This window comes from Symphalangus syndactylus, chromosome 12 (assembly GCF_028878055.3).
Source record: "Symphalangus syndactylus isolate Jambi chromosome 12, NHGRI_mSymSyn1-v2.1_pri, whole genome shotgun sequence".
NCBI classification, from domain to species: domain Eukaryota; kingdom Metazoa; phylum Chordata; class Mammalia; order Primates; family Hylobatidae; genus Symphalangus; species Symphalangus syndactylus.
The window spans coordinates 133010556-133026634 of record NC_072441.2 but is presented as its reverse complement, the minus strand read 5'-3'; the positions used below and the strand labels follow the sequence as shown (position 1 = coordinate 133026634).

The window sequence follows — 16079 nt, the reverse complement described above, 5'->3', positions numbered from 1 at the left end:
GTGGTCAAGGAGGGGAGGGCTTTCCCTTTGAACAACACCCCCGGCTTCTATATGTCCGATTCTGCACCAGGCTTCGCTGTGGAAGATGGCAGGGGAGGAGCAGGTTGTGCCGGCACTTGAGTTGCCTGTTCCCAATGGTCAACCATTCCCAACAGAGGGGGGCAGCAGAGGGCTGATCTAGGACCCCGGGTACCTGAGGCCTTGTTTCGAGGCGAGAGGGCTGGGCTGGCTGGCGCCTGGCCCAAGCTAGGAAGAGGGCTGCCTTGGCATGACCTCTCCTCTCCTCCTCAACAGGCCTGCCCTTCGCAGCTTACCGTCAGTCACTGCCTGTTGGAGCCTCACTGTTGTCCAGCAGGAAAGGTATTCTAGCAGCTCAGCAAGGAAAAGGGACTCTCTGGAGGTCATACAACTTAGGGAGCCTCCAGGCTGGGACCTGATTCCCCTGACTCCCGGCCCCTGCCTCTACAGAGTCGCCTCCCTGCTCTTGGAGCTGGAGTTGCCCTGTCTAAGGCTGAGGATGGGGTCAGAGCCCCTCCCCTCCCTGCCCTCCTCATGCTTGCGGGATACCTGCGGCAAGCAGAGAAGTGGAGGTGGCAGGCACTCCGCGACTGGGGCGGTGGGGAGGGAGGTGCGGTAATGAATGTGGACGGGAGGCGGAATGAGCGATCCATCTTTGCATGGGAGGGGAGGGGGCTGCGGGCGTTCCCCCCACGCACTCACACACTCAATCAGGCGCTGTCAGACCTCCGGCCGCCTGGCATTTTGGTGAAGAATCTCTCAGCTAAAAATTGTTGTCAGTCCCATTTCCTCGTTATCAGTGCAAGGGCTGAGGCAGCGCCCGGGGATTAGCAGGAACGGCGAGCGCCCGCATCCGCCATCCTCTGCCGATAACACTGGGCCTCCCGCCTCACCTCCCCCATTCATCATCTTTAGCACTGACAGCCCATCCCAGGCCCTGTCCCCATCCCCATCCCCTTGTGCTTCCCGCATCTCCCCACTATGCTGCTCAGCCCAGCTCCTGACCTCCTGAGGGAGCGAGGCCTCCTGAGGAGGGACAGGATTCAACCAGGCCTGCATGACCTAGACCCACCTGTGGCCAAAGGGTTTGGCCAGCTTTTGGGCGTTGGGGGGTGTCATGAGCTGTAGAGACGAACGCTCGAGAAGATGCCTGCTGACAGCCTGCCTCTGGTGGGCTCGGTCTGCCCACCTGTGGTGCTGCCAGCGGTATTGGAGAAGGGATTCCTGCATCCAATGGGCAGCTGAACTAAGGATTCCAGGGGCCTCGCCAGCCTGAAATGGACTTCCAGATTCTGGGAGCTGTGGAAAGGAAGAGCCAGAGGATGCTTCCTCCCAAGCCTAGGAAGAGTATGGGGTTGAGGGCTTCATTTCCACCCCAACAAGACCACAGCCCCCTCCTCTTGGCCATCCCCAGCGGTTTTATGGCCCGTTTTATGGCCACTGTAATGGCCCAGGTCAAAAGCTTCAGGGAGCTGTATTCTGGGAATTATGCAAACGAGGAGCAGGCCCAGGGCCAGAGTATGGATTTTGTCATTAAACCTGGGCAGGCCATGTCGTTAGTGCAGTAAAACCCACGTCATGACCACAGGTCTCAATATAAAATTATAGAGAACACAGTGGGGGAGGGGACACAGGGGGCCCATGGCCATGCTGACACCTGCCACTCTAACCCCTGAGAAAATGGGGGTGGGATGGAGGGCAGAGGCTGCAGAGTCCCTCTGCTGATCCCTGCCAATGCTATTCCTGAAGCTTGGAGGCAGGAAGAGGGCCTGTTGTCCTCATAGGGAAACTGGGGCCAAGCTCAGAAAAGTAGAATGTCCCTGTGGCAGCAAAGCAGATGAACTGAGTACAGGTATGTGGGAATGCTGACGCCTGGTCCCCAGGCTTAGAATGAGACACCTGGGCTCCAGGAAGCCCTAAGAGCCAGACTTGGTGTACCAGGCTAATGGGGGCTGAACCCCTGATATTTCCAGCCCAGCTCAGACCCCATGTCTGGGATCCACCTCTTTCTCCATTCTCCTGTCTTACCATTACCCCCTTCAGACCCCAGTCCCTGCCTCAGTTATCTGTTCCAACAATGTGTCAACTCCCTTACTCACTCCTCGTGCCTCCCACTGAGCGTCACCTCGCCCACAGATCCTGCCAACCTTGCTGGCCCCTTCCTACCCTCCCATGAATCCTTCATGTCCTCTTCATAGTTCTCACCAACACTGACTGCAGTCACGGGCTCTCTTTTTGCCTTTCCTACTAATTTGTGTTCTCCTCGAGGCCAAGGATGCATTATATTTATCTCTGAGCTCCAGTTTCTCCTAGAATAATACCTGACGTAGAATAATTGTTAAATGTTTGCTGAGTGAATGAAGTAATGAAATCAAAAGCTGAGTACAGAGGTCTGTGTCCCATTCTGAGCCTCAGTTGCCCTAGCTGTAAAGTAAAGATAATGGCCTGGAGAATGTCTAGGGTCTTGTTCACCTGTGAGATTCTCTGGCTAACTGAAGGTAGGAGCAGAGCTGAGACTGGACGCCTCATCTCCCACCTCCCAGACCTGGGCCACATCTGCTGCTGTTACTCAGAGCTTCCCTCCAGCTGTCCCCTGAGCATCTGAGGCACAGCCACCTGATCAGTAGGACTTCCTCCCCTCCTCAGAGACCTTGCCACACAGACTGAAGCCTCCTGGATGGCTGGAGCTGCTGTCCCAGCCCCACGAAGGTTATCTGGCTTCTAGGACAGTCTGTTCTTCATCCCCACCTTTCTTCTCCCCCTTTCTCTTTTCCTCTCTTTTGCTTCATCATGGAGCATCTAGGCTATGCCAGACCTGATATAAATTGTCTATAAATATAAAGATAGATAAGAAATGGTCTGTCCCACGAGGAACTCACAACTTATTCATTAACTCATTCAATTGCCTGATATACTTCTAAGGTACAGCTTAAATTTCACTTCTTTGGTTAAGCCTTCTCTTTTTTCCAGTCCTCAAAACACACACCCAAACAAAGAATTCCTCTTTCGTTTTAGCCCTCAGATGACTCTATCTGGGCATCCAAGGGAGCCGTAATCATCCTCAGTCTGGTGTCAAAGGGAGGTGGGTTTTGTGTTCAGCCTGAACTTGAGGCTTCCTCCAGTACAAGGTTGCTAGATTTAGCATACAAAAATATGGGACATCCAGGTAAATTTGAATTCTAGAAAAATGATAAATAACTTTTAGTATAAGTATGTCCCATGTAATACTTGGGACATGCTTATATTAAAAAAATTCATTATCTGAAATTCAAATTGAACTGGGCATCCTGTGTGGAATCTGGCAACCCTACTTAGGCAACCATCTTGCTCATCACTGGCATGGCCTTCATCTCTCTGAAAGCTGATTTTGACCCCCTCCAGGAACCAGTGGGAAGAAGAAGAAGAAGGAAGGAAAATCTGGGCTCAAACTAAAGTCCTTTGCGCAGTCAGAGCATCCACGGATATGCAGGGATGTTTCTAGATTAATAGGGCTCCTCAACCCCACACCTGTAAGCAGAGGCTACAGAGCATTGCGTGTCTCCACAAGTGGCAAGAGAGGGGTTTAAACATCCCAGCCAGCCAGGCGCAGTGGCTCATCCCTGTAATCCTAGCACTTTGGGAGGCCAAGATGAGAGGATCACTTAAGGTCAGGATTCGAGACCAGCCTGGTCAAAATAATGAACCCATCTCTATAAAAAATAAATAAATAAGGCCAGGTGCAGTAATCCCAGCACTTTGGGAGACCGAGGCTGGCATATCACTCGAGGCCAGGAGTTTGAGACCAGCCTGACCAACAAGATGAAATCCCATCTCTACAAAAAATACAAAAATTAGCCAAGTGTGGTGGCACACGCCTGTAATCCCAACTACTCAGGAGGCTGAGGCAGGAGAATCACTTGAACCCAGGAGGCAGAGGTTGCAGTGAGCCAAGATCACGCCACTGTACTCCAGCCTGGGCAATAGACCAAGACTCTGTCTCAAATTAATTAATTTAAAAAAGAAAAAAAAATAGACATCCCATGGGGGATGTGTCCTAATAGATTTCTGAGAGGGGTGGCTGGCTGAGGAGGTACCATTCATGGCCACAGCCTCTGGACCTACAAGGAGGAGGGGTGCTCGTGGGCTCTGAAACCCTCAGGCCCCTCCTCTAGGCCAAGAAGCCCTAGAGGGCAGCAGCAGGCTTGGGCTTCAGGACTGGGATGCTGGGTCTGCCTCCTGGACTAGCCCAGCTTACGCGTCTGTCTGTTCTTCTCCCCTCACCAGGTAAGAAGAAAGCAGCGGCATTGTTCGACAGCCAGGCCCCAATTTGCCCCATCTGCCAGGTCCTGCTGAGGCCCAGTGAGCTGCAGGAGCATATGGAGCAGGAACTGGAGCAGCTAGCCCAACTGCCCTCGAGGTAAGCCACCTGCCGGGGAGCCTGCCTGCTGGAGGAGTCCACTCAGGGTTCTGGCCACCGGATCCCAGGGGCAGCTGCCTGGCCCATACCCCAGCCCCTCGGGAAAAGACAGGACCCTGCCACTCTTCTCCACAACTCTGTTTCAATCCTCAGATCTTTCCGCTGAATGGAGCCACCTTCCTCTTCTTGCTCTATTTTTGGAGACGGGAGGAGAGTGACCCCGCAGGCCCCAGCCTCAAAGGAAAACATGAGAGGAGCTAGACAGGGGTGAGCCACTGCCAAAGGCCCAGCACTGCCATGTTGAGCCTCAGAGCAGAATAAAAGAAGCAGGTCCTAGGCCTGGCAGGCCCCTCAGAAGTACAGCCAAGTCCTTCCTCCAGGGGGGTGGGCACTACCTTCTCTATGAATCTCAGTGTCTGAAAGATGACAATCTTGAGAATGTGCTCAGGTATGTCCCCCACTGTCCCACCCCACCTCACCCCCAGCCTCCCTCCTTTGTCCCTGCCTGAAGGACTGGGCTGAGCCTCCTCGCCTGGTGGAGGAGGCAGGTTATCAAAAAGAGTAGAGGAGAGGTGTGACAAATTACCTAAAATCTTAGCAGTTTAAAGCAACCATTTCATTGTGCTCATGGAATCTGTGAGGTCAGGAATTCAGACAGGGCACAGAGGAGATGGCTGATGTCTGCTCCATGATGTCTGGGGCCTTAGCTGGGAAGACTTAGTGGCTGGGAGCTGGGTCATGTGGAGGCTGCTTCCCTCACATGTTTGGGGGTTGATGCTGGCTGTCAGCTGGGACCTCAGCTGAGGCTGGAATCAAAGCATCTGCACAGGGCTTCTCCATGTGGCCTGGGCTTCCTCACAGCTTGCCAACCTCGGGATGGCTGGACTTCTTCCATGGCAGCTTTGGGCTCCAAAAGCAAATGTTCCAGCCAACGAGATGGAAGCTGGATCACCTTTTATAACCTAGCCTGAAAATCACTGAATCTCACTTTCACTGTATTCTATTGATCAAGGCAGTATTAGACCACCCAGAATTCAAGGGGAGAGGACATACACCCCGCTTTTAATGGGAGGACTGGCAAGGTCAAATTGTAGAAATGTATGTGGGATGGAAGATATGGTTGCAGCCGTCTTTGGAAAATATAATCTGCTACTGAGGGACAGCCTGCCCCGCTCCTCCCAGTCCGACCCTTATTCAGTTCAAGTCATCAGACTTGACTGATCCTCCTTCCTTCTGCCTTCTTACCGAATCCCCATGCAAGGTGCAGGGGATCGCATAGTGAATCAGAATGGTCCCTGCCCTTGGAAGTTCATAGCCTGAGAGTAGGGAGGGTCGGACAGTACAAACCCAGAGGGATGGAGACTGCTATAGGGAAGAACTGGAGCTGGGTGGGGGGGGGGTGTCAAGGAGGCACCAAACCCAGCACAGAGCACAGAAGGCTTCCTCAGAAGGTGAGGCCTGAGGTGAATTTTGAAGGAAGAAATATTTAGTCATCTATCGCTGTGTTACAAATTACCCTAAAACCTAGCAGCTAAAACAACACACTTTTATCATCTCAGTTTCTGTGGTCAGCAATTCAGAAGCAGCTTAGCTGGATGGTTGTGGGTAGTAGTGGCTACTGGCTGGAAGTCTCTCATGAAGCTGCAGTCAAGATGTCAACCAAGGCAATAGTCATCTGAAAATCTGACTGGGACTGCAGGATCTGCTTCTAAGATGTTCACTCACATGACTGTTGGCAAGAGGCCTCAGTTCCCCCACGTGTGGGTCTCTGCATAGGACAGCTTGAATTTCCCTATGACATGGCAGCTGACTTCCCACAGAGCATGCAGTCCAAGAGAGGACTAAGGAGGATGCCACAGTGCTTCCTATGATCTAGTCTCGAAAGTCACACACTGTTGCTTCTACTCTATTCTATTCTATTCTGTTCACTAGGAGCAAGTTGTCAAGTCCAGCTCATTCTCAAGGGAGAAGAATTAAGCTCTAGAAGCTCTATCCCTTGAAGGGAGGAGTATGCAAGAATCCATGGGCATATAAGACTATACCAGTGATAATAATAATAATCCTTCTTAAACACTCACTATGTGCCGAGTACTTTACATTGCATTAATTTATTTAATCTTCACAACAACCCTCTGAAGTAGGTGATAATAATTGCTCCCATTTTACAGAGGAAGAAACTGAGGTGCAGAGGAGTTAAGTGACATCTCTAAGGTTGCACAGCTAGTAAGTGATGAAGATAAGATTCAAACCTAAAGTAATCTGACTCCAGTACCCATGCTCTTAATCACTCCCCATCCCTACCCCGCCAACACACACCTGGGATTGGCCTGCCAGTGGCAGAAAGTGGAAAAAAAAATCCTTCTGCAGCTGAGTTCCATATTTTGGCTGTCCAGGAGGGGTCCTGTGTAATTTGCTCCCAGTGGAGGACTTCTCCTACCAGGGTCAGAGAATAGAGGCAGAGGATAGAGAAGCATGCCCAGCCTTGTAAAAGCATTGTGCCCTCTAAGGGCCTGGAGAATGCGGGCCCCCAGCTCTCTGTCTGCCTCCTCGGTGAGGGCCACACTACAGTGCAGTCCCAGGTGCTCCACACCTGCAATGTCCAGGGCATGCACTTCTGCCAACAGCCTTCCTTTTTCCATACCCCCACCCATGACCCTGCACAACCCCCTTATCCCCCACATCCTCCCAGAGCATCCCCGTGTCCATTTCCCCACCCCAAGCTCCATGCTTCTCGCGGCTATGTCTTGCGTCCCCGCATCTGTACCCCTCACGTCGCGGCCCAGCCCAGCACCCCTACGCCCATGCCCCCTCCGTCTGTGCACGCCCTGCGCCCCCGGCACGCGCCCCCCTCCAACCGGGTGTCTGACAGCCGGACAGCGGGATCTGCACAGCAAGTGAAATTCCCGTCGGATCGATAAAGCCGAAGCGCTGGCGGCGACGGGTCGATGGTTTTATCTGTCTCGGCCCCGCCGCGCCCGGCGCGCTGACAGTCGGACCGGCCGGCAAAGGCGTTCAAGGGCAGCCGCGCCCGCGCCCCCTCCCCTCGCTTCTCTCGCCCTCCCTCCCTGCGGCCGCTGCGCCCATCGGACTGCAGGCTGGACCGGCCCGCCGCCGCCCTCGTGATTTATCTGGATTTTTAATTGGAAAAAATTTGCGAATTAATTGATTTCAGGAACTTGCCAATTAACATTGTAATTGGGTGCGTGATAAATTCCCAAGGAGCGTGTCAGCTCCCTCCGGGCTGACGGCCGGCCGCGCAGCGGGGAGCGCAGGGAGGGCCCCAGCCTTGGCTGCCCTTGCCCCGCCCCTGCCCGCTCTCGGGAAGCCAAGACAGCAGAGGAGGTTGAGAAAAGATGACACACGGGGGTTCCCGAGACACCCTCTCCACTCCCCACCATCAGCTCCCTGAGCAGAGGGGCCTGAAACCAGCCATTTCACAGATGAGGAAACTGAGGCCGCAGGAGGGCAGAGCCTGTGTGTGCCTCACTTCCAGGGTTCTGGCAGAGCCCACATGAGGGCAGTTCCATCCACCAAAGGCACATGGTTGGAGGCTTCCTCCCCAGTTGTCCCTCCTCCCCTCCCCTCTCCTCTCTGCCCCAGCCCTTCTTTCCCCTGCTGACTCCTCCCTCTTTTCTCCTCCAATTGTCGCCTTTCCTCTCCTACCCTGTCTTTGCCTCCATTGCCTCCTTTGCCCTCCCTGGCCTTCCTCAGCTTAGCCAGCTCCTGAGTCTGTGGATGCTGCCACCAGGTGCCCTCCATCAGCCTGGACACGTCCCCCCTCCACTTGACTGCTTCCTAAGGGGCTCTTCAGACTGGCCTGGCATTCTGCCTCCTGCCTCCCTTTGCCCAACAGCACAAAGCACACCCCACTAGGAGCAGGCTGCTATTTCAGACACACTCATGGGCTCACAGAGAGAAGCAGGGACCTTCCAGCTCCAGAGCCAGGGCTGGCTGTGTTTCAGACACAGACACAAACATATATAGGACACGCAGGTGCACACACACACCCATTCCAACACACAGATGTGCCCACACACACACCCTGAAAGAAGCCTTGTCCCATGGGTGTCATTCCCACAGGTACATGGGTGCACAGACACAGGAAGAGCAATCAGAACTTCCTTTGGCAAAGTCCTTACACTTTTCAAAGCACTTTTCCATTTGAGATCAGAGGCTGTGCCAACACTCTCTCCCTCACCCCATCCTTCATCTTTCCCCTTCTCAACCCCTTCACAGGGGTTCCATTAGACCCCAGAACTTGGCCAGGTAGAACAAGGAGGGCAAAGTTAGATGGAGGACAGACTGTGGAGGGCCTTCAATACTGAGGAAGTCCTTGATGGGGTGGAGAGTAAGCCGAACATTCATGAGCCAGGGTGAAGCTTGGTCAGAGAAAAAGTGGGAGGGGCAAGGTTGTGGGGCCAGTGTGGAGTGTGGGTTGGGGGAAGCAGCAGGAGGCAAGGGAGGAGGTTGGCCGGGGTCCAGGGAAAAGTTGGTGAGGCTGACCCAGGACAGCGGCAGTGGCAGTGGGGGTGCAGAAGAGGGAATGACGAGAGACCAGGTGGAGGAAGAAGCCACAGGACTTAGTTGGGGTGCTTACTGGGAGGAAGCTTTCTAACTTAGATGATTGGGAGGGAGATGGTGGCAGAGAAGCAAGTGTCTGAGGGAAGGAGGGGATGTTGGGCAAGCTCAGCCTAAGATGTCTCTGGGATGGTGATGGGGGAGGGACTGGATGTGTGGAGAGACAGGCAGGGACATAGATAGATGGGGGCTGGAGGCTGAAGGGCAGGGGTGGAGGAAGGAGTTGGCCCCTAGACTTCCCAGTGGCCCTCAGGCACGAGTTTCCACCCAGAGAGATGAAGGAGCCTTGAGCATGGAGAGATTGCACAAAGCTAGAAGCTGGGCTTGGCTTGGTGGGTGGGGCCTGAACTTAAGAGATATTCTCTGGGAGGTTTCTGCAGCCACTCAAGATTTGGCCTCTGGGCTGGGAATCCAGCTCTCTGGCCAGCACTTTAAAAGGGCTCAAAGAAGCCAGAGGGAGACTGGGTGACTCTAGAGAAGAGGCGGGGTGTGGAGATGGCAGTGCCCCTACCCCCACTTAAGCCTTATTTAAGGCCGGCCTCGGTGTTTGGTTGGGTAATGAACTAGATAAACAATTCCCCAAATAGATTAAAACGAAGTGCAACTTACAAAGACGGCTGGTGATGATGGTTTATTCCCGGGCAGCGCACCATTTCTTTATTTCCAAGGATAATTCAGTGTAAATCACCTTAATTAAAAGTGTCAGCCCAGCCCATGAATATTGTACTTAGGAACGCGTTTCCTGGGTCCCAGTTATAATTTAAAACCCATGGATCACTAGGCAGCCAGTGACTGAGCAAGGGAGGAAATCGTTGGGGGCGGGCAAGGGAGGGACGAAGGCAGAGCTGATGGGCTGGGCGGGAGCCAGGCTGCCTACAGCTGCAGGCCTCAGACCTCTCTTCTGTGAGGCAGGCCCTTCAGCAGACTCCTCAGCCTCTGGGGGGCCAAGCACACTGGGAGGTAATCGGGTTGTTGGAGGGAAGATAGGGCGGGGGTCCCTTGCTCAGAGAGAGGCAAGGAGTCTCAGGTAGTACCAATGCAATGCAAGGGACAGGGAAGAGTGTTGCGAGGAAAAGATCCAGAGGAGTGGATCGCCAAGTGACAGGCTGGACATTCTGACCCTGAATGTCCCTGTTTCTGTTCACCAGCAGAGCAAACTGAAGCCCAGAGTCAGCAGTTCCCTCCCCAAAGTCACACAGCAAGCAAAGAAAAAGAACTGGATTCTGCCCTCTATCCTAAGCCCTGAGTGTCTTTAGGGAGGCAGCATGGGCAATTAAAAGCCAGCACTGTGGGCTTGGCCAGACACCAACTCAAATCCCAAACCCTCCACGGACTGTGTGACCATAGAAATGTCATTTGACCTGGTAGTCAACTTTGTAGAGATTTTGTGAAGTTTCAATGAGATAACACATACTAAGGCCTGCGCCTGTCACATACAATGGGTGCACAATCATTGTTCATTCCTTCCTTTTCTGCTGTCACCTGATCCAACTGGAGATAATACTCTTATCCTAGGCCAGGCAGAGCAAGCATGGTGTTGTACAGTAGATACCTCATTTCCGTACCACAAATGGTGATGGCAGTATTTGTTTACTGAGTGAATGAAGGAGTGAACAAATGATAAAAGCCATAAACTCAAAAACTAGTTGATCTCAAAAGCAGCTCCATGCCCTCCTTGAATCCCCAGTGCCTACATCAGGGCTGGCATGAACCATTTATGAGCAAAACCTAATTGCATGCAACCTGTTGTAGCTAGCCTTCCTAGTCTGTGATGCCCCCACTGTGTGATTAGACCGGCTGACAGCTCTGTTTTTACACTCAGACCTTGGCCTCACTCTGCTGCTGGGCCTGGTGGCCTCTGCACTGGGATAGACATATGTTACGTGTGTGTGCATATGTGTCTACGTTTGTGGGTACATGTGCATCTGGGTGTGTGTTGGTACACACAGGTGTCCATATTGACACGTGTTTATTGGACTTGTGCACACGAGCAGCTCTCATCTAATCGTGGCTGTTGTGAATTTTTTTTTTTTTTTTTTGAGACAAAGTCTTACTCTTGTTGCCCAGGCTGGAGTACAGTGGCGCAATCTCAGCTCACTCCAACTTCTCCCTCCTGGATTCAAGCGATTCTCCTGCCTCAGCCTCCTGAGTAACTGGGATTACAGGCACCTGCCACCACGCCCAGCTAATTTTTGTATTTTTAGTAGAGACGGGGTTTCACCATGTTGGCCAGGCTGGTCTCGAACTCCTGACCTCAGGCGATCCACCAGCCTCGGCCTCACAAAGTGCTGGGATTACAGGCATGAGCCACCGCACCGGACCATAAATCTGTCTTTATGGACATGTGTCTGGGAATATGCCTCTGTGGCCCTGTGCATCTGTATGGGTGTCTGAGTCTCCAGGTGTGACTGGTTATATCTGTGCCTGTTGGCAGAATTATAGGAAGTCTATGGGTATATATGTGTGCACCTTTATACCAGGGTTTCTCAACCTCAGCACAGTTGACATTTGGGGTCAGATAATTCTTTGCTGTGAGGGGCTGTCTGGTACACTGTAGACTGTTTAACTTCTTCTACCTACTCCATGCCAGTAGCAACCTCCCCTCCCTCCGCTCAAGTTTTGACAATCAAAAATGTCTCCAGACATTGCAGGATGTCCCCTGTGCAGGCGAACATCTCTTCCCTTTCTCCCCTGTCCCCCATTGAGAGTCACTGCTGCATCTGAATCTGCCTGTGCTTTTGCTGGCATGTCCGGTGTGTCTGTGTCTGGCTCTGTGGGTGTCTGAGCTCATCTGTGGATGTTCCTTATGTCTACACTCGTTAAGTCCCTATGTGCCCCATGCATTCTGCCTTGGATGTGTGTCTGTGTGTTCTTGTGCTTTCTAGGTGTATCTGCGGGTGTGCTGTACGTTATGCCTCCTATGTGTGTCTGTGCGGGGACCCGATGTGAATGGGCTGCGTCCGCCTCCGTGCATTCATCAGCCAGCACTTCTGTGAGCATGTGTGTGTGTGAGTGCACGCGCATGAATGTGTGAGCACAGATGTGGCGAGCGTAGTGGGGGCAGCAGGCAGGGAGGGACAGGAACAGGGATATTAATGTTTCTGAAGTGGATCTGATTTGATACGTCTTGTTCCATTGTCAGCATCTGTTTAGCAGGGATTTGTAATACTTTGTGGCTCTGGATCACTCATGCTTAGCACGGGATGTGGCCTTGCATACCAATTTTGTTATTAAACACAGTCCTCGCCTCCCCCACAGCCCATCCATCACCTCCCACCCCAGCCCCCGCCTGCTCTGAGCCGCCCACCATATTTCAGGGCCCAGCTCCCGCCTGCCTGCCGCGCCCGATGCCGGAGGGCCTGGGGCTGACAAATTGAATCAGGGGGAGATCATTCCTGGCCTAACACAGTTTGCAGCATGTTGGAGGGAGAATTGACAAGAGCCATGTCAGCTCCATCACCCCAATCCCACAGGGGCTAAGAGCGGGCTGGGGACAGGGGGTGGAGAGAAGGGGGTCTCCAGGACAGGCAGAATCTTCAGGGCTGATACGAGGAGTCAGGTAAAGCCCCTTTCTTCAGATCCACTGGGAAATCTACCATGCCTAGTGTCTGTGTCTCCCTCCCAGCGGCCAGCACTAGCCCTTGGCCCATGAGCGAGGCTGAGCTAGGCTGGGCCATGGGGATTGAAAGGACTGGGTGGAGCTTGGCTGAGCTGGGCTGGGCTAGGCTAGCTATGCCTCCTCTGTCTTTGGGGTCTTCTTGCTACTCTACCATTGCATGCCCTGGGTGGCAGGTAGAATGGTTACCCTGTTCTCTTCTTTCTTGGCAGCAAGAATTCCCTTCTGAAGGATGCCATGGCTCCAGGCACTCCCAAGGTAGGTGGCCAATTACATGTTTTCCTCCTGCCCATATAGGCCCACCCAGAACTGGTTCCTCCTGAGAAAAAGGAGCTTTTCTAGTATCCTCAACTATCTCCAGGTCTTGAACATCATCCTGAGGCCTAGGGCTGCATCGTGTGTGTGTGTAAGTGTGTGTGGTCTGTGCATGAGTGACAGTATGCTCATCTGACTTCCTCCTCTTCCAGCCAGGAGAGGGGTCAGAGCCAAGAATGGCCTGGGAGATGTGGGTGACCCAGACACTAAGGGTGAGAAGACTGAAAGGAAGAAAATGAGCTATAGCAGATGAAGAAAAATAAAGAAATGCAGGTCAAGATAGTGCAGGGTTCCAGAAGCCAGACTGTGGGGGCATGGGGGTGTATGAATGTGCAGGTGTGTGCATGTGTGTGTGTTTGTGTGTACTTTGTCCTGAGGGCAACAAGGAGCCAAGGAAGAGGCTGGACTCATTTGGGGAGCTAGTCTGCCTCTCTGAACAAACCCTGTGGGAGAAGACTTGAAAGCATCAGATGGAGAAAGGGAAAATGAAGAGCAAGTACCCGGCTCAAAGGAGGGGCCAAGAGGCCTTAGCACAATGACATTTGTATCAAGAACTCCTCAAAGATGGCCACAGACACAGTGGGTACTACTTACCCAAAGGTGGTTTTGAGGGGATGGATACATGGGGAGAACCAAACCCTCACTCACTGAGTATCCCCTTCCCCATTCTTCGGTAGAAGGCTGCATCCTTTTTCCCACGATTATTCAGAACGGGAGGCCACCCCTAGCCCATTTTATAGGGAGTGAGGAATGACTATGGAAGATTTGGGAATGGGTGGAATCAGTGAAGGAGAGTGTGTGGAGAGATTAGAGCAAAGGCCAAGGTGAGAATCTGGGGGACTCCTGCACTTGGTGTCAAGATAAGGTCCAGGAGGCAGGGAAGGAGACAGAGGAGGAACACTCAGTGAGTTAAGAGGGGCACAGGAGAGCATGGTATCTCAGGGTCCTAAGGAAGAAAGTTTCTAAATGTATCAGGTAGTCAGCAGTCAAACAGGGAAAGACTGGAGAAGGGGCCCGTTGTATTTAGAAGTCTGGCAGTGACTGGTGACCTCTAAGAGGGCAGTTTTGGGAAAGGAGCCAGAGTGACAAGTATCACTTCCATGGGGTAGGCCCAAATACCCTGCAAGCCTTTCAAAGGTATAGGAATGGATCGTGTACCTTCGTTTAGAAAACTCTGCTCGCCTGCAGCAAGCCGGGAGAGAAGGAGCAGAGCACCTAGCCCTGCCTTTGGTGGGTGTAGGCCTTGGCCAAGGAGGCAAAGCCCCAAAGAGAAAGGGGAGGCTGGGGATGCCAGGCAGCTGCAGAGTCACAGAGGTAGGGAGCTACACTCACTGAGTGTGGCCCAGCCTGCAGCATTTAATGGTGTGGTTCAGGAAAGTCAGAGACAAGCTTCCAAGTCAGCCACCACAGGTGACAGCTGACACCTGAGCATGGCTGGCAGGGCTGGGGACTTGGACATCAGTGAGGCCTGTGTTCTAAGGACAAAGCCCTGGCAGACACAGTCTACCTCCGTCCCTAGCTCCCCACATATGCAGACCCACACACACACTCAGGTCAGAATACAGACATAGGAAGTCTTAAACATGTATCCTGAAACCACAGACACAGGCATACTGACCATCAGACACAGAGACAAGGGACACTTGCTCACCCACTTCCAGATATATGCCCACACCCCCAAAGCTGAACAGTTCAGGGTCTATCCTCTGCCTTGACCTAGGCTTTAGGGAAGCAGGTCATGAGTGGAAGAGGCGAGAGAGAGAAGGTTCAAGCAAGAGACTGAAAGGACAGGGAGAAGGAGGGAGGGAGGAGGAGGAGAGGGCGAGGGGGCCTTAGACAAGATTGATGGCCTCGTTGCCATTAAGAAAAAAATTAGCCAGTGGCGGCTATCATATTAAAGGGTGAAGAAGCCGTGAATTATTTTCTTAAAGATCTTATCGCTTACAATGATAATTTTACCTTCCAAAAGGCCACTTTTAATGAGGCGAAGAGCCAGGCAAAAAGTCATGATTTAATGCCAGGATTTTTTTTTCAAAACACATTTTACTGCTTTTTGGTCCATGTTTAAAAAGCGCCAGTGACCTTTTTTTATTCTGCTTGCCCCAGGTGTAATGCTGAGGCCTCTCAGGGCTTCTAACCTAGAGAGAATGAGAGAGAGAGAGAGCACACAAACAGGAGCTTTTTCATGGGCCAGAGGTCGGGGTGACCCACACTGTTCCCCCTTGTTAGCATCTTCCTTGGGACCAGAGAAGGAGAAGAACATTGCCTGAGAGCACCTCCTTTCTGGGCTGAGGGCTGTGTCACCCATGAGGCTTGAGTGGGTGAAGGAGCTCCACGTTGCATAGAATCCCATGCAGGCCCTTTCCAGCCTCTTCTCTCCTCCAGCTCCTGGGGTATGGGCAAGTCAGGGAGCCCTGCCAGACCAGCAGCTGTCCCTTCCCTTTCCAGGGCCCTTGCCTGAGGATGTGCAGCATGGCCACCGCATGCGAGTCACATCCTAAGGCTCAGCCGGAGATGAAGGATAAATGGCTGCTCCATCTTTCCCAAATTGCTTTCTTTGGGCTGTCACTGGCGATTTGGCGTGGTTTTCTAAGCTGGGGAGGACTCCTAGGGAATTGTGTGCTTCCGGCTTAGAGCTGTACAGGCTGGAGAACGCGGGGGGAGGAAGTATGGATTGCTTTCAGGCCTCCAGGCCCCCAGTTTGCAGCTGAACAGGCCTTGGCAAGAGCTGGCTCTCAGGCAGAATGTGCCATGTGGTATTTAGAATTGTGGTGCTTGCACACAATTTCAAGCAGACAGTTTATTAATCTAAACCGCAGACGTTATGTAGAAGAGGCCATACAAGATTGACATGGGGGGATTAGTTTTGCTGGGATTTTTGCTGGGGTCATCACCGTAGCACCGGGATAAATGGACCAACATACATCCCTAGCTGCACGTGGGAAACTCACATGCTATTTAATTTACTGTCTCCATTGTGGGGCTGCCATCAGCCTGTATTAAGGGCAGGTGGGGTAGCGGGTATATGGCTTCACCCACAACCCTTCATGGGGATCCCAGAGTCTCTGCTCCCTAAGGGAAAACAAAACATATATAGTCTCAGCCTACTGGGAGTGGACTGGGAGTCTCGCTCCACTGGGACAGAGATTAGCCTAA

General features: G+C 52.7%; 1 protein-coding gene across 6 annotated transcripts in view; it reads left to right on the top strand.

Annotated features, from left to right (window-relative positions):
- The window catches only part of RNF220 (ring finger protein 220), a 303437-nt gene that overhangs the window by 261705 nt on the left and 25653 nt on the right, over positions 1–16079 (top strand). For all 6 annotated transcript variants that reach the window (XM_063627653.1, XM_063627652.1, XM_063627650.1 and 3 more), the window contains 2 exons: positions 4282–4414; positions 12821–12866. In XM_063627653.1, the coding sequence (XP_063483723.1) occupies positions 4282–4414; positions 12821–12866 (179 nt within the window). The remainder of the gene's footprint in view (positions 1–4281; positions 4415–12820; positions 12867–16079) is intronic.